The 22,105-nt window shown below is 36.7% G+C and overlaps 1 protein-coding gene across 1 annotated transcript; it reads left to right on the top strand.

The window, feature by feature from the left end:
- The first annotated feature begins 246 nt into the window (after window positions 1-246).
- LOC107750948 (golgin subfamily A member 6-like protein 22) lies at window positions 247-2,791 on the top strand. The gene is made up of 2 exons (XM_016566530.1): window positions 247-256; window positions 1,071-2,791. Exons 1-2 carry the CDS (start codon window positions 247-249, stop codon window positions 2,789-2,791), a joined length of 1,731 nt encoding a protein of 576 aa, XP_016422016.1.
- Window positions 2,792-22,105: the final 19,314 nt, after the last annotated feature.

Here is a 22,105-nt window from a genome sequence, read left to right as displayed (position 1 = left end):
GAAAAGAAATTAAGGTTTTTGATGAAAACATTCCAAGATTATTCTCCTTATAGTGGACTTCAACGGCTACCAAACGGTCGAAGGTCAAAATGACAGTTTCAGTGCAGCTTCAAAGGGCTCTACACCAAACGAGGAATAAGGGTATTATCTAGCGAAACGATCTGTAATTTTCTACAAAAAAAAATAAAAAATGTATATGCTTTTATAAACAAATGCTCGCATTGCACTGCTCTGCGATGCGCGTCCATGACTTCACGTAATATGTAATCACGTTGAAAAGGTCACGCTTGACGTAGGCGAAAGTACCAACTCAGTGTTTACAAGTCGAATGTGCAAGGACTAAGTCAAACGCCATTTACAACAAATTTGAATATGTGTCATTGAACATACAACAACTTTTGAACGGTCCTCCTTCTCCAGATTTATAAACACTGACTAAGTTGGTACTTCCGCCTACGTCAAGCGTGACCTTTTCAAAGTGATTACCTATTACGTGAAGTCATGGACGTGCATTATATAGCATATACATTTATTTATTTATTTTTGTAGAAAATGACCTGATCGTTTCGCTAGATAAGACCCTTATTCCTCGTCTGGTGTAGAGCCCTTTGAAGCTGCGCTGAAGCTGAAATTTTTACCTTCGACCGTTTGGTAGCCGTTGAAGTCCACTATAAGGAGAATAATCCTGGAATGTTTTCATCAAAAACCTTAATTTCTTTTCGACTGAAGAAAGACATAAACATCTTGGATGACATGGGGGTGAGTAAATTATCAGGAAATTTTAATTTGAAAGTGAACTAATCCTTTCATTTTAAAACATGTCTATTATGGCATAATTCCTTACATAAATCAGTAAGTGGGAGATTACAAAGAAGCAGCTGTTTGTTCTTGTAATTATTATAAAGTTTTCAACAATGAGGCATATTTCTGATTTCCTTCAATTCCATAATGCGGCTTAATGACAATTTAAACACAAAAAACACCTTTTAATACCAGATGAGAAGATGTTTTGGAGTGAAATACTTTTTGATGAATATCATTGTAATAACTGTGTTTGCTTTTGCTATTAGCAGGTATAACAAACAGTGATGGTGATGATGGTGGTAATGAAGTGAGGATTGTGCTGCTGGGAAAGACGGGTGTTGGGAAAAGTGCAACGGGAAACACAATACTGAGAAGAGAAGCTTTTAAATCAAAAGTTGCTCCATGCTCAGAGACCAGAGAGTGTCAGAAAGAAATGACTGAGTTCAACAGAAGACGGATAACTGTGATCGACACTCCAGGCCTGTTTGATACTGGAGTTGATAATGTTGAGACCAGGAAGGAGATTGTGAAGTGTGTTTCAATGGCAGCACCTGGACCACATGTGTTTCTGCTGGTGATTCAACTGGGACGATTCACTCAAGAGGAGATAGATGCAGTGAAGATGATCCAGGACATGTTTGGAGACAAATCCAGAATGTATACCATGGTGCTCTTCACCAGAGGAGATGATCTTAGAGGAAAAAGAATTCAAGAATTTATTGAAGATGACGAAAACTTACAGTACCTCATCCATCAGTGTGGAAAGAGATACCATGTGTTCAATAACAAAGACACTAAAGATCAGACGCAGGTTTCTGAGCTGCTGGATAAGATTGACTGTATGGTAGCAGTAAATGGAGGGAGTTTCTACACCAATGAGACATTCCAGCAGGTGGAGAAGAACATCAGAGAGGAACAAGAGAGAATCATGAAAGAGAAAGAAGAGGAGATCAAGAGAAGAGAAGAAGAGCTGAAAGCCAAATATGAAGATGAAAAAGAACTAATGAAAAAAGAAAAGGAGAGAGAAAAACAAGAGATGCAGAATGAACTGAGAAAAAGTGAGGAAGAATTCAAAAAGAGAGAAGAAGAGATCAAGAAAGAAACAGATGAAAATCTACGAAAAGAGCTACAGAGAAAACTGGAGGAGAAACAGAAACTACATGAAGAAGAAAATAAAATAGAAGAAAAGGCTTTGGGAGAACAACAACTAAACTTCATAAAATACCTGGAAGAAAAACATAAGAAAGAAAAACAAAAACTCAGGGAGAAAAATCAGCGTGAAACAAGGGAACAAGCAGAGCGTGAATATCTCATAAAACTTGAGAGAGAAGTAGATAATGCTTTACAAGAGTACAACAGAGAAAACACTGAAGCTTTTCACGATGAACAAGTACAACCCTCTTGTGACTATAGTTTCTACACCAATGAGATGTTACAGCAGATGGTAACGAACATCAGAGAGAGACAGGAGAGAATCATAAAAGAGAAAGAAGAAGAGACCATGAGAAGAGAAGAAGAGCTGACAGCCAAATATGAAGCAGAAATAGAAGAAATGAAGAAAAAAAATGAGAGAGAAAGACAAGAGATGCAGAATGAACTGAGAAAAATTGAAGACAAATTAATAAATAAAGAAAAAGAGATAAAGGAAGAAAAAGATGAAAAGCTACAAAAAGAGCTGCAGAGAAAACTAGAGGAACAGAAGAAACTATATGAAGAGGAGAAGGAAAACAGGAAGAAAAACATGGAAGAAAAACATCAGGAGAGCATTCTACTTGGAACAAGGGAACTAACAAAAGAAGAGGCATTGCAGAAATGTTTACTAGAAATAGGAGACAGCCTTGACGGTTACCTTGAACTACAATCATTATTGGAACAAGTTCATGGCTGTCGGCACTATAGAGATTTTATTGGAGCAGCTGCTGGACGTGTTGTTGGATCTTTTCAAAACATTGTGTATTGGATTATCGGCTCACGTTCTCAACGTTAAACTCAAAAGCAAACTCAAGTGTGAATTCAGATCAACTGGAACAAATCATAATTGTGCTTACTTTTGATCCTGGTTCTGCATGACATCTCAGCACGTATAGGAGAATCACCTCACAGACAGACCTGTACCCTTTCAAAAATGTACTCTTGCGAGAATGAGCAAGGACACCATGTTTTATTTTCCTTACTCATTCATTTAAGGCATACGGCCTAATAAGACAGAGCTTGTGTTCAGTGTTTCAATTAGTAGATGCTTTAGCATTTAATGACATAAAATGCACTTCATACATCATATGTAGCGCTTTTTACCCTTTCCTTTCTAGGTAGATAAGAGAGCGCCCTGGGTTCGTATTAATAAACTTGGTAGTGGTGAGTTAATTGTGATAATTTACTCACTGTAACTTATTTTTGTGTAACTTTGTTTGTAAGATCTTTCCTTGGGTCCCCTAAGATTAAATTGCTTTCACATACTCAATAAAAAAAATGGGAGTGTAGTGTTTCTCTTGTTGCTAAAATAATGGTTTTACTAATAAGTAGTCTAAATATATAAAACCCCTTTTGTTTAACTCGAATTAATACACATAACACACTCAAGTATAATGAAATTAACAATTTACTTAAATGAATGTAAAATAATCAAGTTTCAGGGTTTTCACAATGTAAAATAAAATAATTAGGTAAATAAACAATAGGAATTTCACAAATTCACAGATAAATCCCAAAAAATATAAATTTACCACTTTTCACATATTTTAAAAGTAAACATATTATGCCCCTTTTTACAATATGTAATATAAGTCTCTGGGGTCCCCAGAATGTGTCTGTGAAGTTTCAGCTCAAAATACTCCACAGATCATTTATTATATAACACAAGTTACAAAAACAGTCGGTTATGTCTGTGAAGGTAAACAGCTGGGAAATAAATCGCATGTTTATTTTAGATCTGTGTGGCAGCAGCAGTATACAGTAAATACATCAATAAATCCACTGCTCTGTTGTCTCCTCTGGCTGGGACTCTAAATAGTGTTCTGTGCTCGTCTGTGCAGCCAAAGACAGAACAGTTAGCATGTTCTGCTCAAACTTTCTCCATGGCATTAGAGCTGCTACACCGTTGTCGCTTGAGAAATCAAAATGATGGCGCCGTGGGTGGAAACTTACAGATTAAGGGGCGGTAATATTATAATGAGATCCCTTTGCCACGTCACCAAGAGAGCGAAATCAGACGCGCTCGTTTTCTCAGACGCTTGCAGAAAAAAGCTTACCAAAGCAAAGTTACTGGGTCAATCTTTTTCACGTTTCCTTGGTTGGTAGATGCACCAGGGACCTGATTATAGCACTTAAAACCTTTAAGATTTGAGCACCCAAACTCTTTCTCAAAACTCAAAGACTCTACCCAAATAATAAGCCGGCAATATGAGCTCACCCTAAAATTAACTCAATATGAAAATCTCCGTTTTTACGTTGCAGGCCTGTTTGATGCTGGGGTACGCTGTGATCAAAAAATAAAAGACCACTTCACTCCACACGGAGCAAACACAGGGGGGAAAAATACATTTAAGTCCAGTAAGAAGAGCGTGTTTCACCTCCCGGTGCTAGATATCCGTTCAACTCTCGATAACGGTGATTTCCTCAGGGCCAAAGGAATTCTGAGCACCCGTTAACACAGAAGTCTATCTGGAATCATCCTCGTATGAAACTGCCACGAATCCTCGACGACTCGCCAACTGAACACACAATCCATCCGAGCAAGATAGACACTGTTCAGTCTCTGTAAATAGTCCATTCACTGTTAGTAAATGGCGGCTGGAATAAAGACAACCAGGAATATTTCGGGATGAAATAAGTCTTACCCGTTTCCGTAGTACAAGTTTCCGTTCTCGTTTTGACAAACACACTAACTACAGTAACACATTACAGCATTGTTTATGCTATAAATTTAGTGAAACAATATAACACCAGATGATCGCACGCTCTCCTCCTCCTTCCTAGTTAACCTTTTCGCTCCATTCTTCCAGCCCCTTCACCTTAATCTAGAGCACTGATTGGACACCCAACATGGACAAGTGCGCGGCTATGGCTATGCAGGAGCTAGACAATTTTTCAGTGAGGATTCTAGCAGCTGAACAGAAGACATTTTTTTTTTTTAAATGATTATAATAATCACCCACAATAATGTTATTTTATGATTGTGACACTGTTCTGATTCATTACAAACTGACTTTTTCATATTGCATGCATAATTCTACAGCAGTATTTAATTAAAACAATCATGGTAATTATATGTATTGTTTACAAAATTTAGCCTTAAGGTTTAAGTCTAGTCCCAGACTAAAATGTAAGTCTGAGCTGTTTCAACTGAAAGAAACTTGCACTGACTGATCCTAAAATACACCAGAGGGACAAAATCATTTAGGGTGTTGTAAATCAATAAACAATATATAATATTATTATCTATAACTGTTGCACTGGACTTACCATTGATTCCTGTTGGAGGTTGTTGGAGGTGTGGGCCAAAAGAATCCCTCCACAACTAGCTCTCAGTTGTTCAGGTGTGAAGTTTTCTGTGACAGTAGAGCTGTTCGGGAATACAGTCTTCACAGCAGATAACAGATGTGTTCAGGCTGCAGTGCTGCACTTTAGAATGGGTCATGCAAACCGACCAAGTGTTTTCAGTACCAGCTACCTCTTGATTAATTATTTCTGTACAAGTAGAAAATGAGAACATAATACAAGCAAGTCATAACAAATCAGTTCTCACCATATTCAGTAATGTCCTGCCCAAATTCCAGAAATGATGGCACAGCTGATTTGCTCATTCTATGAGCTATAAAAAGATGATAACTGCTGACTCGAAGAGTCCTTTGAGAGATCAACATCAAATGCTGTACCACATATAACTGCACTGCTTGAATACAGACATAAAAATGGAAACACAGTATGCATCTTTTCAGTTTTCTGTCTTTTCTGTGTGGGCTTTCTTTGTGTTTTTGGTCTTCAGTTCTAAAACAAGAAAATACCTATTGACCCCATGTTTAATTATTATTGTTGTTTAAACACATAAATTAAAACAGATATAATTATATTCTTCAAGCTCAAGTTCCCTGGCAACTCTAGCAGGCTCCTGAGTTCATCTGCATACATCAGATTCAGAGTCTGAGAAAAAGCCATCATGAAACTCTTTTTCTTCTCAACAGATCACAAAAGAACGTGAGTGAGGGAGTAAAGGAATAAGATGAAGAGAATCAGGCAGAGAAAGGCAGAATGTTGTGTGTAAGTTTAACGGAATGAGAGGAAAGCAGTATTAGAAAAAGCTTTATCTTCGATAGCAAGCTATATTAATATGAATTATTTTAAATATGATTACATGCTGCCGGTATTGTTGTAAGCATTTTAAAGGCCTCTTCACATCAAGGATAATACACAAAATAATGTTCTTTTTTAGCAACGTCATATGACCCCTTTAAATGTATTTTTAATATCCAGCATTGTATATAGGCTACACCACATTTTCCAAACACACTAGAAATGACTTACAAGTGCAAGATGTTTAGTATAGAGCAATACAATTTTTTTAACAAATGTAACACTATACCACTATACCAGTGCTTTTTTTCCCTTTTTTTTCTTTGTTTAGCATTAAAATTTTGTCTTGTACAGCCCATTTTTGCATGTTTGTAAATATAGGTTATGGTTTCCTCTGTTAAATCATTGTGCAATAAAACAGTTTATATAAAACAACTTCAAATATGACAATGCATGCATGAAATGTCGTGGATAAATGACATTGAAGCTAACCAGAGGGAAGAAAATAATAAATAAAATTTAAAAAAGAGATCTCTTTAACATTTCAAATATTTCTCCTAGACAGAAATTAGGTTACTTTAAGATTGAATGGAAACTTTTGATTGAGTCTCCTGCTTCTCAAACTTGTCTCCTGAGACAAAAACTCTAACACTGTCACAATGGTCTCCTTTAAAGCTTGAGAAGAGATCTCAGCAACATCACACACTGTGCTCAGATTGTTCTCCTAATCTAAATACTCTGGTGGTCTCACATTTGTCTCCTCCACTGTTTCAAACAAGATCAAACAAGATCAGTGGCTGCCCACTGCTCCGGGTGTGTGTTCACGGTGTGTGTGTGTTCACTGCTGTGTGTGTGCACTTAGGATGGGTTAAATGCAGAGCACTAATTCCTAGTATGGTTAACCATACTTGGCCACATGTCACGTCACTTTTTACTTTCACTTTAAAAGACGCTGGATCTCTCACATGTGTCTTCTCTCTCATATTTGTCTCCTCTAAATTTCAGAAGTGATTTCAATAACTTTACAAAGTGTGCTCCAAGTCAAATGCCTCAATATGAGCTTAAAGATAGGTACATTACTATTTCCAACAACAAATTATGTGCCTAAGTACATAAACATTGTTATAAAAAGTAACATTATCCTTATTTCTGCATAATTTCTCTCCCAATATAGCCTTTAACTCTGAATTTATGATTTTCCCTTTATTTAGTGCCTTTCAAGTACTTGACTTGATGCACACTTTGTAAAGTTGTTGAGATCTCTTCTAAAGCTTTACAGGAGACAAATATGAGACCCCCAGACTATTAGAGAAAAATTTAAGCACAGTGTGTGACACTGTTGAGATCTCTAATCTAAACTTTGGAGGAGACAAATGTGAGAGATCCAGAGTCTTTAGCTAAGGATAAAAATCTGAGCACAGTGTTTTATGTTGTTGAGATCTCTTCTAAAGCTTTAAAGCAGACAAATGTGAGACCACCAGAGTCTTTAGCTAAAGATAAATATTTGAGCACAGTGTGTGATGCTGTTGAGATCTCTTCTAAAGCTTTAAAGGAGACCATTGTGAGAGTGTTTGAGAAGCAGGAGACTCAAGGAAAAATCTCCATTCGATCTTAAAGTAACCTCTTTTCTGTCTAGGAGAAATATTTGAGATGTTAAAGAGATCTCACTTTTGATTTATCTTTCCTATGGGTCCCCAAAAACGTTTATTCTTGTATATAATTTTGCTTCGTGATATAAATTATATCGTTTTTTTTTAGATTCACATAATGTTCATACAATGTTCAGTACTGATATTCAAATAGTAAAGAAAAACAAAACCACTCTCTGCTCTTGACTGAATGACTTTAGTAGCTTTAATAAGCATAAATCCATCAGTTTATACAGTGAAGACTATGGAATGTTATTTAACATTTGATTAATTTTAATCACTTTCTTATGCAGGCTATTATTTCTCTGAATATTACCGTTAGACCTTAGTAAGCCTTGTATAGTTTTTTTTTTTCCTTTGGTATCAAAATTATTTATAAACTTTAGAAATCTTAAACAATCAGGGGTTAAATTAGGCCCCGGCACATAGTCTTAGCTGGTAAGTCATCAGTGGACTTTCCTCATACATTTTCAGGCTATATTTTTCACACTTTTCTCATTTAGTTTAAAAAAAAAAATCTCCAGTTTTATGCCACGGGGGTTAGGGGTGCGGTGTAGACCAATGAGACGTAACTAGGAGAGTGAAAGTAAAAAAAAAGAGAGACTGGGGGAAAGAAATAAAAAGATACATGAACAACGCATGGACATACAGTGTGTGTGAAAATATTCAGATGTAACCACCTTTGTCATCTTTAACATTTTCATAAGTAACTGTAGCCTAATTTAATTACACATTTTTCCCCAGTAAATGTAACAGATTACAGTTACATTTATTTTGTAATTAAATTACATAATTCCCTTACATGTGTTTTCCCCAACACTGCTAAAACTCTATTCTACATTTGTTTTAATCACTGCATAAAAGATAATATATTAATAAATGCTGATTAAACATGGGTTAAAAGGATATAAGGGAGCGAATGAAAGGTGATGGAGCATAAGAATCCACTCCCCTTCACTATAAAAAAATAAACAAATTGAACAAAATACACAAATTGTAATAAAGCTTGATGATTTTAATTATATCATGAAGTAAACTCTTATATAAGTGTAGGGAAGATGTAATGTGTTCTCCCGGCCTTTGGGGGGAGCTGTGTGTTGTGTTCTCATTAGGGGAGTGAGCCCTTCTTTTCACTCAGTTCTATTTCCTTTGTGAAAGGTAAGGAGGGTTTATCAGTTTGCTCCACTACATCCATTAAATTGATCTAATTATATTAGCCATCCATGTTATTAGAAGAAATATATTGTTGATGAGAGGTTGGCTAATGTGTATCAGACATTATTTTTGATAGATTGTTTTGTATTTCTGATATTATTGCACGTTTCCTATGTTCCATGTGGCTGAGCATGATTTTCATGTATGTTATGTTATGTTTAAGGTCTATTTGTGTATTTTATGGTCTAATTCTCCTTAATTTGATTTCATCCAGCGTTTATCTTTGTCTGTCATATGCTGTAGTTTATCTTTCCTGTGTTTTAGTAAGTTTGTGAACGATGAGCTTACTATTAAGTTAGCTGCAGTCTCAACTTCATTATTTCCTTTTATAATGCGTTATGTATTGTAATTTTGAGGTTATTTGAAATGAACACAGTTCTATTTCCTTTGTGAAAGGCTGTTGCCATCCTGTCATGCTGTGAGAGTGACTGTGTGGAGAAAGGAGCCTAATAAAAGAAAGCTGCTCTGTTTGACTCAACGATTTTGGTGTCCTCCTCATTTACCCCTCACCTCAACACAACGCAGAGACATTTGGGGGAGCACACCGACGAAGAGGGTTACATAAGGATAACACTTATTAGATATTGTTGATTTGGGAGGATCTTCTTTGAATTTTTGAGTTGATCAGAATCTCTTGAAGATGAACTCTGTTCACTGTAACAACTTTAGATGATGTTTCATTGTTGTGGCTGGTTTGGGCAGATTTGTATAGAAGATATGGACTGTATTGCTTGTTTTATTGAGTTTTATTGAGTCATGTTTGGTGAGGACACAATGCCATATTCTAATGTGCTGGATCTGAATTCAGGCATGATTCCATGATTCCAGACATTAGTTTTTTACTGCATAGAGCAGTCATCCCAGTGTGGCTCCCTTCGTGGTTTTTCCAGATAATCTGGCCGTTTCAATCTCTTGTCCCGGTGTGAACACTTGTAAGGTTTCTCTCTGGTGTGGCTCCTCTCGTGTTCTCTGGTGCAGCTTCAGTTCAGCATCTCTAACAAAAGTCTTCCCACAATCAAAACACATATGATCCTTCACAGCGTTGTGTCTTTTCTGAAATAATTTTAAAGTACCCAGCTGACTAAAACCCATTCCACACAAAGAACATGTTTTCTTTTGTATGAACTTTAAGGTGGTCCTTCAGCATGTCTGCTCTGAAAATTTTTTGACTGCACTGATCACAGTTAAATGGTCTTTCTCCAGAATGACGACGCAGGTGTATTTTAAAAGTACATGCCGTTCTGAAAGTCTTCCCACATTCATCACATGTGTACGGCTTCACTCCAGTGTGGATTGTCACGTGGTCCTTAAGAGATCCTTTATGTGCAAAACTCTTCCCACATTGATCTCATGTGTGTGGTTTCTCTCCAGTATAATCTGTTATAAGAAGTTTAAGATTTTTATTTTAAGGGTTTCTGTGAAACCCTTCCCACAGTGACAGCAGGTGAAAGACTGTTTGGCTCTTCTTTTTAATAAATTTAGTTTGTGAGCGATTTGAAGATTTCTCACCAGTTTTGACATGATGATGTTTCTCCTCTGCCTCACTCAGTTCTTCACTCTCCTCACTGTCTTTCATCAGGTCAAAAATGTATCATAGCTTGTTATAATTATAATATTTGGATTAGCTAATGGAATTAACTTTTAATACTACGATCAATTAACCTGTCGTTTATCAACTGCAAACAAATCTTTCTCAGCATGTTCAACGCTTAGAGCATGTAGCAAGATCAGGAATCGGTCAAAGGTGACCTATTATGCCCCTTTTTACAAGATGTAAAATAAGTCTCTGCTGTCCCCAGAGTGTGTATGTTAAGTTTTAGCTGAAAATACCCCACAGATAATGTTTTATAGCTTGTTAAAATGTTCACTTTTTGGGTATGAGCCAAAACGCGCCGTTTTTGTGTTTGTCCCTTTAAGTGCAAATGAGCTGCATGACTTCCACGCATGTTGTTATCGATCCCTCTTTCAGAAGCAACCTTTGCACAACTCCAGTGCTGAACTGACCCTCGTTTGTGAGGCAGTCCGGCGTAAAATGATTAGCACAAACATATTGGACGTTTCAGTTTTTTGTTTTTTTTTCTGGGACATTTCCTTCGAAAATGAAATTTAACCACAGTGTCCTCAGCAGTCTATGGAGATTCCTATGTTTGTTGGTGTATCCCAACACACGACACTTGTGATGCCTGCAGCAGCTACAGCAAGAAAACAGTAATGGCGGACTGCTGCTTCTCACTCAGGGCTGTGTCTATGCTAATAGGGCAGAGAGTGTCACAAATGGGCGGGACTTTCCCCAGTATGACGTCATCGTAGGGAGAAATCTGGAACCGCACGTTTGGAGAGACTGTTTATGATTTATTGGGATTATAAAACAATGAGTGGGTGGATTTTTACCATTAAAGGCTGGTTGTTTTCACACACTGCGGCCACACAACTGTGTTCAACCACCTCATAAAAGTGATTTTTGCATAATAAGTGACATAATGAGTGAGCATTTAAGTGACATTAATCTGCAGGCAGAATCAGAACCCAGAGAACTCATATGTATTGTGCAAAGTTTTATTTAATAAATCACAAACACAGAACTAGTCTACACAAACACACACACGCACACATGCATGGGAAGTGAAAGTGAATGAACAGAACCAGACGTAAGTGTCATAATTTCCGGTGCAAAAAAAAAAAGCAGTGCCCGGAACAACCAGTGTAAACAAACACCGCAGAAGAGTATCCCGCCGCAAGAGCGAAGAGAGTGGATGTTATTACTGATATCTGAGAACAGATTCATTCTCACAAGTTCTTTATATGAAATATAATTTCTATTATTTCTCCACTGAATTATGTAATCTGAAATGTACTGTCTGTTTTCATCCACGTGCACGAGTGTTATGACTCCATATCTGTCAATCATGTTATCCTGATATATTTTCTGTATTTGTGTTTTTATGCGGTTTATGGTATTTTTTATAACAATAGAGGATGTTTATGACAAATGATAAGCGGGTGTAGCGTTCAATCCATTATAAAAGATGCAAAGCGTGTATGTCTGCCTATTATAGAATCAAAATCAACTTTTGATCACAAGCAGAAGTTATTACAAACACTCGTTGATGGTTTAAAGTGGGTTTTGAGCAAAAACACTAATAATCACATACATTTTGAAGTGTAGCTTGATGCTAATCGTACCTGTAATTATATTTTAAGATGTCTTCTTGTAGGAATTATAGATAGTTTGTGTTTCTCGAGTAAAACCAAACTTTATTTATCTTAATTTAATGCTGTTGATCAGCAGATAATGTTAGAGCCATATACGGGATAAACAGATGAGGAAAAATGCATTGTTGGTTGGCGCCACCACCATCAATCGTTTTGTGCTCGGTGTGATTCGCCTCACTTTTTCACATCGTGCTCAGTGTGAACCAGCTTTAGGTTGGGGCCTACTGGCCCGCAGTGACAAAGATGCAGAGACAGGATGCTCTGTAAAGTCTGGGAAAAGTCACACCTCGCAGAGTCGGCTTGACCAATGAGAAAGGTGGTATTTCCAAGCGGGAAAATTCCTCTGTTGGGAGGTTTTATGGCCCTTTGTCTGCGAGCATGGTTAGAATGGGTCCTGCAGTTTCTGTTCATTTATGCTTGATTTATATAACAAACACACTGCATTCTATGAGGAGGTGCACTGATAGAAATGAATCACTGAGGCTGTAAGTTTAACATAAACATATTATTTTTTTTACAAATACATCTTTGTTTGTTACTTTACTTAGATAATTTGAGTAGCTCACTTCATTTGGATTTGTAGCAAAAACATATTTTGTATAATTATATATTTCACTTCTAATCCTGAGTAATCTAGACAAGGCTTTGTAGACGTGCATTTCCAACATACTATTTAAGTTACATTTACTTACAATATTTACTGCTGGATTTAGCTGATGCAATGAGTCCTTTTCACAACATAGCAACATATTTTTCCATATTGCAACATAAATCTAGCAAATTTTCTCATATTTCATATTTGATTACAGTGTTGTCTACAACAGGAGTGACCGTTGTTGTTTTGAGGTGATCTACACTAGACAAATCAAAGCGAACTTTCCAAATGTTCTACAACCGCATGCATGGATTACCTCAGGTCTCGTCACTCTGCGCCGCATTCAGTAGAATCACTGATTTTAATGGTTCAACTTAGATATTTTTGCCCTTCCAACATTTTGTTAATTGGATTTTTTATAGTGCATGTAAACTTCTTAATGGGGTCATTTTTATAAATTCAACTATTATTTATCTTATGGACTATACGTAAATATATTTTATGTTAAATATTTAGGTCAGTACTAAATAAAAAAATAGCATACATTTTGTATGATCCCTCTTATTTGGGTAAAATAATTAACATTTTGCAGATACTGTAAAGTGTTTGTACATTTTTTATCACAAGTGTATATAGTAAAAGTTTAGAATTTTTAAGATTTTTAATTTAATTCTTGTTATACTTATTCTTATACATCTTATACTGGCCATTCAACAAGACTGCATTTATTTGATACAAATGTGTTTGTCAGAAATATTATGAAATATTATAAACATTTAAAATAGCTGTTTTGTATGTGAATATCTGTTAAACCGTAATTTATTCCAGTGATCAAAGCTGAATTTTCAGCATTTTTTATTTTAATTTTTTGTAGACATTAATAGACTTATTCAGCGAGGATGCATTACATTGATCAAGAGTAAGAGTAAACACATTTTACAAAAGATTTTTAAACTTTTAAGCCTTTTTTAAAACTTTTTTTAAAACTTTTTCATCAAACAGTCTTGAAAAAAAAAATGTCTCAGGGATTACACAAAAATATTAAAAGAGAAAGAACATTCCCCAAGTCAGTTCCTTGTCTGTGTGTTTATTCTTTTTAGACAGTATGACTGACTGCAACATGCAAATTGATTAGAGACAATTACATTTTTAACAACCAGTATCCCAGATCACATCACAGAGCTCCAGACCTTATATAGGTTATGCATATTGTTTATCAGTCATATAAACATAAAAATCATTGGTACTGTTAAAAAAAAAGTCAATCTCTACTGTTTATGCAAAGATCCTGAATCTCAGAGGACAGAAGCATGATGAACTTCACTAGCGTATGCTCTTATAATGTCAGTAAGAGAGCTGTTCAATAATAGTACATTAAAAAAAAAAAGATGAAGAATAAATGACATAATATAACTGCTCTTTTCTCATATTTATGAGAGCATGTAGCTGTCCTCTTCATCAAAGAAGTAATGTTCAAGCGATCTTTAGGAGGTGAGAAAGAGGGAGAAGGTGAAAGGAATGATGGAGACTGTGAGAGAAAGGGGGAATTAAGAGGAGGCTGGGAACGCTTCTGGAGTTTGAGTTGGATGCTGCAGTCTGAGTTTTAGTTGGAGTTGGAATTGAATGTTGAATGTCATTGTTGAATGCAACAAATCGAGGCGGGTTGCTGCCCGTGTAAGACTTGATCCAGTCCTGATACTGAGAGACTCTTGCGTACACATTGGGATAAATGGGGTCAGCACATTCTCTACCAAAATTCACAACACCGGACTGAATCCACAGGGAGCCGTTCCTGCTGAGCATTGGACCTCCAGAGTCTCCCTGTATTGAGATATATTCAGCATTTATATCTCTGACAATGCACAATGAACAACTGTATTACAGACAGAAGTATGCAATAGTGTAGCCTGATGGTAAAGTATGCTGGCCGTGTGTCTACTGCAGCGTTTAATTTCCTGAGACCAGTGTACTTTTTAAATTGTTTGCAGTGGGAGCGCTGAGTGTCTTTCTTTAGTCACCAAGAGTTGAAAAAATGTTTAGCTTTGGGTTAAACCAAATGTACCACACGTCCTGAAAAGTGAAGCAAAAATACTTTTGATCGCCCCCTGGTGGCTGGCTGCAGTAAAGGTCCATAAATGAATGGGACATTCGCTAATTGCACTACAAATAATTGTTGGCTCCTGACATTTTAGGTGCTGATGTATGTGTAAGTGTTCGTTTTTCTAATAAGTTTGGTTTTATTTAGTTATTTGTTGCTATTGGGGCAGTTGTGGCCTAATGGTTAGAGAGTCGAACTTGTAACCCAAAGGTCGCGGATTATTAGCAAATTCTAAATTCTGCATTTGTTGTTGCAAATAAATGTACATTTTTAATGGTTCTTTTTAAATATTGCCTTTGTGACTTAGCAATAGAGTAACTGTTTACTCTGTTGATACACATGTTTGTGTGGCATCCCCTTCCAGTAGTGTCCTTTAAGGGCAGGGAAACGCAGTTTGGATTTCACCCTGCAAACTGACACTTTGGCTGGAGTTTGCTATCACAGACAGATATTTGGCGATGTTTTCGGCTATATGCAAATTGAAATTGTGAATTGAAAATACCCATAGGAAAAAGTGAGATCTCTTTAACATCTCAAATATTTCTCCTAGACAGAAAAGAGGTTACTTTAAGATCAAATTGAGATTTTTGCTTGAGTCTCCTGCTTCTCAAACTTGTCTCCTGAGACAAAAACTATAACACTCTCACAATGGTCTCCTTTAAAGCTTGAGAAGAGATCTCAACAACATCACACACTGTGTCAGAGCCATAGCCTTGTGGGCAGCACATCGACATGAAGCACAACAGCACCTCAGACAACATGAGTTCGAGTCTCAGCTAAAGGTACTTTCCTGTTCCCTTCTCACCTGTCCAATTGTTTCCTGTCTCTACTCCTACTGTTCTGACCATTAAAGGTGAAAAACCCCATTGCAATCAAAAAAGCAACCTCTGAATAGTAAACACACAAAAATATTAAAAGAGAAAGAACATTCCCCAAGTCAGTTCCTTGTCTGTGTGTTTATTCTTTTTAGACAGTATGACTGACTGCAACATGCAAATTGGAAAAATCCTAAGGATTTTTAGGAGAAACATCTGAGACACTGTTGAGACTAAAATGAGAAATACATGAGATAAACATCACAACTAAGTCTCCTGAGGTTAGAAAGAGCAACCACTGAGCAATAAAATATTTGAGTCTTGATAGAGATTGCAGCAAGACAATAAAGAGATGTTCTGTTTCTTCCACCACATTCTCAGTTTCGACTCTTTTTTTCTGTCTCATTTGTGTCTACTTCTATTTCTCCTAAGGAATTTTAGGAGAATCATCTGAAATGCTGTTGATACTAAAATTAGAGATTTTCTCCTGAGAAGTCTCCTGAGCTTAGGAAAAGCAACCACTGAGCAATACATTTTTCCTATGGGTACACCTAATGGAAACACGTACATTTTGCAAAAAAACTCCCATATATCGCAAAAAAGTTTTTACGCTCGCATGAGGTGGTTTTACAGGCAATTTGAAAAAGGAATATCTCGCAAAAGTGCAATGGTCACCTGACGTATGTAAAAGTCACATGATCATTCTTTAATGTACTATAACCTCCAAGAAACACCTCATGCGTGGCCGCTCTCAAGAATAAAGATGCTTGGATTAATGCTTGTTAATCCTTGGATAACCGCTTATTTACGCTGCACATGTCTGTGGTGCATTGGCACTCAAGTCAATGCTTGTATTTATAGCAGCCACGCCGCGGCATGTTTCAGAAGCGGCTTTCTGCGCTGCTTCACTAAAGATACACGCATATGCCTCCTTCGATTAAAAATAATGGCTAGTGCGGTGGCTGCAATACCAACGTCTGCTGCCATGACTTATTGAGAGAGGAAAAAAATAATTTAGTCTCATAACATCAGTTAATGGAAACGCCGTCAATTCGCAGTAGGTTTTTCTGTAATGAAGTGAAGTGAAGTGACATGTGGCCAAGTATGGTGACCATTATACAGAAACGAGATGAAAAGAAAATATCATCTAAAGTGCACACACACAGCAGTGAACACACACACACCGTGAACACACACCCGGAGCAGTGGGCAGCCATTTATGCTGCGGCGCCCGGGGAGCAGTTGGGGGTTCGGTGCCTTGCTCAAGGGCACCTCAGTCGTGGTATTGAAGGTGGGAGAGAGCACTGTACATTCACTCCCCCCACCTACAATCCCTGCCGGTACGAGACTCAAACCTGCAACCTTTGGGTTACGAGTCCGACTCTCTAACCATTAGGCCACGACTTCCCACAGACGTGGTCACCTGACGTACGTAAAAGTCTAATGTAAATCTGTAATGGAAACCCGGCTACAGACACTGCGATATTTTCAAACCTGATATTACCGTCACATGTTCTTGTAGTGTAAGCGATGCAACAACATGGTGAACTGCTCTAATGATATCATGCACCTTAATGTACATGAATGCAAGGAGACAGTTTGATCATAATTGTTTTATACTAATAAACTAACAAAAAATATTTTTTTTAAATCTAAATTAATTGCTTTTGCACTATACTTAACATTACGTTATATCTTATTTACTATCAGTTTCTCAACGTGGTTCTCAACCTTTCTGCCCCCAAAGCCCCCCTATAAGGAATTATTGCAGGGCCCCCACATGAGACTTTCTGACCTCAGGAAAGCATTCAAAACAGCTTTTGCCACTGCAGTAAATTCCCATTCATAGCCAACATATGAGAGTGGAGGCATGTATTTCGAATGAGCCTATGTTGCAAATCTAGGGAGGAGAATGGAGTTATGGTTCTACATACAACCATTTGACAAAAACACCTTTAAAGATAGGTGCTATAGCACTTAAAGTGGTTCTCCTATGATTACAAGCCAGTGAACCTCTTTTAGTGCTATTTAGCACCATTTTTTTTAGAGTGTAGCGTGAGCTTGCCCTATCTAGCAAGTGGTAATCAGTAGGGATGCATGAAACTGGATTTTGTCGATATCCAATATGCCGATATTTTTCAACTAACAGAGCCGATCCTCCCTATACGCAAGTATGCATGTCGCGTAGGGCCCCCGAAACACCAGGGGGCCCCCTTGCTCTCAAAGATGATTTAATTTTAGTTTTGTTTTTGATTTTGGTCAGCGGTTATGAAAACATGAATGTTCCTTTCCTTTAATGCAGTGCGCTGTCTCCCTTTCTACATAACATCCAGTCAGTCAAATCATGTAACGTGACTGTCATATACAGTACAGGCTCCTGCCGTTCTTGCTCGATACTAAAAAACGAGTTAAAATCGCACTGAGAGACACTGTTCCCCAAGTGCTTTCAGTGTGCGCGATTCGAGACAGACTGAAACACGGACAAATATAGACCACTTTGCGCTTTGTATATGTCAACATATCCATCTTGGGTGCGTTTTCACTAAACACAGTCAGTTATGTCTTTAGTGAAAATAAACAGTTTGAAAAGCAATCAAATGCTAGTAGTATGTATGCATTCAGTGACAGCATCCTACTGTATAAACCTGCTGCTGTGTGTCATCATCTGTTCATCACACAACAGAAGAAAACGAGAGAATTATTCACTGCTCTTCACTTAATATTGTTCTGAACTTTATGAATCAATTAATGTTTAATGTATATGGGGAAGTCTATGCAATTTCTGTATAGTAGGCTATTTTAGGCTAAATTGTTCGCTTAGGGCCCCCAGAAGTCCAGGATCGGCTCGATCAACAGTTGTAATCTTAGCATTTTATGTGTAGATATAACATTTGTAAATGGTGTAAAACAAAAGAGCTGTAAAAATTTAGAGCTCCTTGTAAAGTTTTCATAATCCATTTGAAAAATCTATTTTAAATCTACACATTAATGAATACATCTGTATATATAAAATTATTTAATTTACCAGTACAAACAGACTCGTGATTTTATGACATCAGTTACTGTACTGCTTTATTTATGCGCACAAGTATCTTATGTGTATTTTTTACTTTTCATTTCAAGTAGGCATACAGCGCCCCCTAAGTAAATAAAATGCTTTACCAGCAGCGTCTATTCTGTATTTAAAAATCCAGCGATCCGAAGCAGTGAAACTAATCACCATTCAAGCAAAAGTTTGGCCACACTGCTCTAGCGCAACTTGAGGGCATGTGAGTTATCTTCTTAGCAGCAAGGCATATCGCCATCATTTTTCATATCAGCCAATTCCAATAATACTGTGCATCCGTAGTAATCAGTCTTACTTTTTGCATTCAAATTAGACCTATCTATGTTTTTGTGTTTCTGACTTTGAAAACTTACAAACAGTCTTGCAGAAAAATATGAAATGACTAAGCAGTTTATGCAGTAGGCACAGGTGTCAAAAAGCAGTCGAGGAGTACGAGTTCAGGATCAGTGGAGTAAAGACGGGGCTTAATCAAGCATCTAGGCAGGCTGTGTAAAGTTTGCAAAGTGTCCAGTAGTGTTTTGTAAATAGGGGTTCAAATGAATGACTGATGTCTTACCTGACATGCACCTTTTCCTCCCTGATTTAACAATCCAGCACAAATCATATTGCTTGTGATGCTTATGTTGATTTCTTCATAAGCATTATTACAGACACTGTTATTCACAACTGGTATCGTCACCTCCTGCAAATGTATCTTAAGCTTTATTTAACTTCATACCTCTGGAAGCAGTGCGATCCTGTGTGGACAGACAAAGACAAAGTAAGCAGACAATCATCCGGACAGAGCTGATAAACTAGCTGGTATAGCCCACAATCACATAGTCATGACATGAAGAGAGTAACTAACCTAAATCAGGTTATAATGAGAACTAGCAGCAGCTTACATTGTGCTTTCACTCTGACTGTGCTTCTGCTACATAAGAAATCATTACTAGGTTAAAGCAATTTGGAGAATGGATTGATGGATGGACCAGGACCCAAACATTTAAACAACTTAAATCATCTGTATTTAGTGAGAATTGCTGAATATAAAATAATTGTGTCTGTCTTTGTGTGATTTCTCAAACAATATGGGAGTAATTTGCTCAAGTATTTTCCATTGCTTCATGAAAGATTGGACACTATTTGTATTATTATTATTATTATTATTATTATTATTATTATTATTAAAGTCATTATTTTCCACATTTTAGAGTAACATTAAAGTCATCTGTAAATAAAACATAAATAAATATGTAAATAACATAAATAAAAGTATGGGATTTATATAGTGACCAAAAACCTCATCCATTAAAATACAAAAATTATGCATTTGTAAAGAAATGTATTTTTACACAAATTATTATTATTTTTTTTTTACAGTCATGAGAAACACAAATTGTCAAGTGTGTTTACAAAGGCTCTTAGGAATTAAATGTCTTGTCAGTTAATAAACAATTGAATCAAACATTATTAGATGTATATCTAATATTGTTAGCTTTTTGTAAGATCTTACCTGTTAAGTTAAGACCTGCATGTACTTTCATTATTCTAACTTACAGAGGCACCTCTATACGGCCACAGTGTGAGAAAACACTATTCATACTTATAATATCAGAACAGTCAGCCATCTTTACAGATTCTTCTGTTAACATCATTTCAGGTCTGGGGGTGTATGCATCACTGAAAATAACTAATTTATGACACTTTGAAAAAAGTGGAATTTTCACAAGAAGTGGATGAAGGCTGGTTTCTCCGCAGTCAGACGACTTTTACAGAAACAGCAGTTTCCAGTAAATCACAATATATCGGGGGAATTACACCCTCTTGTTATATCAGAGTGAAAACAATCAGGATCTTTTTAGAAACACCTTGTAATTGCAGAATGAATAATTCTTATAAGCATAGAGAACATCAATGGCGTGTAATAAGCACAGTTTGTTACCATCATTCCACTTTACAGTGCTGTTGTTCACTTAGAACGTGCATTGAAGGGAAAATTAGATCTTGTGCTATTTTACTGCTCACTATATAGAGAGGATCAACAGATTGTAAAACCTTCACCCTTCTCCACTACCTTCTATTCATTTAGTGAAGTGCACAACAAAGTGTGCTGAATTTATGTGATTTTCATCGGTTTACATGAATCACTGAAGTTTGTTCACCTAACTTCAACGTCACGGAATGAAGTTACTTTTAAGTGACTCAACTAAGTTGTCTCAGAGTGATTAAAAATGGTTCATTGACAAGTTTAATTCACTCAATTTCATACATTTTTGTGTCACACCACTTTGTACGATTGGTACTAACTATCTGCCTATCACCTAGCAATATCATGTATTAGTATAGTAAATGATAAGAATGAAAAACTCCTGGAGTAAAGCAGCAAAATGTCCTTTCTACCCTTCCCGCAGTCCAACACGTTCTCACTCCCAACTCGTCACATATTGATGAGTTGGTCAGAAAACCTTGGCGTCACTTTTTAATGCTCAGGTTACCCCTTTAGACTCAGTTTTTGACATGCAGGGTACTCCATTGCCTTCAGTTGTATGCCTTATGTGTCAGATCAAGATTTTTTGCATTCATTTGTAAAAATAGAAATAATATTATATACATTTATGCTTTCATATATATTTTGGAGCACCAAACCCCACCAGTACCCTAAACCTATACCACTTCTGAACAATATAAAACACGTAACAGGCAAATAAAAGTACAAGCCATACCATATATGGACCTTTCCCTCACCATCACTTCCTCCAGGACCCGACACCAGTACTCACTGTGACCTAATAAACGATTTGTGTATATAAACTAACCTGTTGTGTCAGCCCTCTTCCGTAACAACTTGATTAGTTCATAACAACCCTATAATTTAATCTACTGTCAGTGAAAGACATCAAGTTTAGAAGAGAAACGGTTTTGTTATGTGTGGATCACTAATAATGTGAGTAAATCAGACATTCTGTGTTTTCCTGTTTATTTTTTTATTTCACTGTGCGTTTATGAAGAGCAGACTACACATTAATAACCTATAAGGTGTAGTTCAGCCCAATATAATGTGACTTACTGGAAACTGCTGTTAAACTATTTCATTCTTCTCATTTTCTCAAAGAGTCTTAACTACACATGAACACATGACTGGTTTGATGGCTCTGCAAGCCCCGGGCCCAGAAACCTGATAACACAAGAATATTTAAAGATGATTGACTGCTGTGTAGAAGTATGAATAGTGTTGACTGTACATACTGGTTTTCTCACATTCTGGCCATATGGTGCCTATTCGTGAGCAGATTAGAATTATGAAATATGAAAACAGGGCAATAGCATCTGGTCTTGGGTCTTTATAAATATTAATAAGTTACTTTTGTAAAGTTCATT

Source organism: Sinocyclocheilus rhinocerous, unplaced genomic scaffold, assembly GCF_001515625.1.
Source record: "Sinocyclocheilus rhinocerous isolate Xijiao unplaced genomic scaffold, SAMN03320098_v1.1 scaffold2920, whole genome shotgun sequence".
Classification (NCBI taxonomy): Eukaryota; Metazoa; Chordata; class Actinopteri; order Cypriniformes; family Cyprinidae; genus Sinocyclocheilus; species Sinocyclocheilus rhinocerous.
Note: the sequence above shows the minus strand (reverse complement) of the source record. Positions and strands in the feature narration are given on the sequence as shown.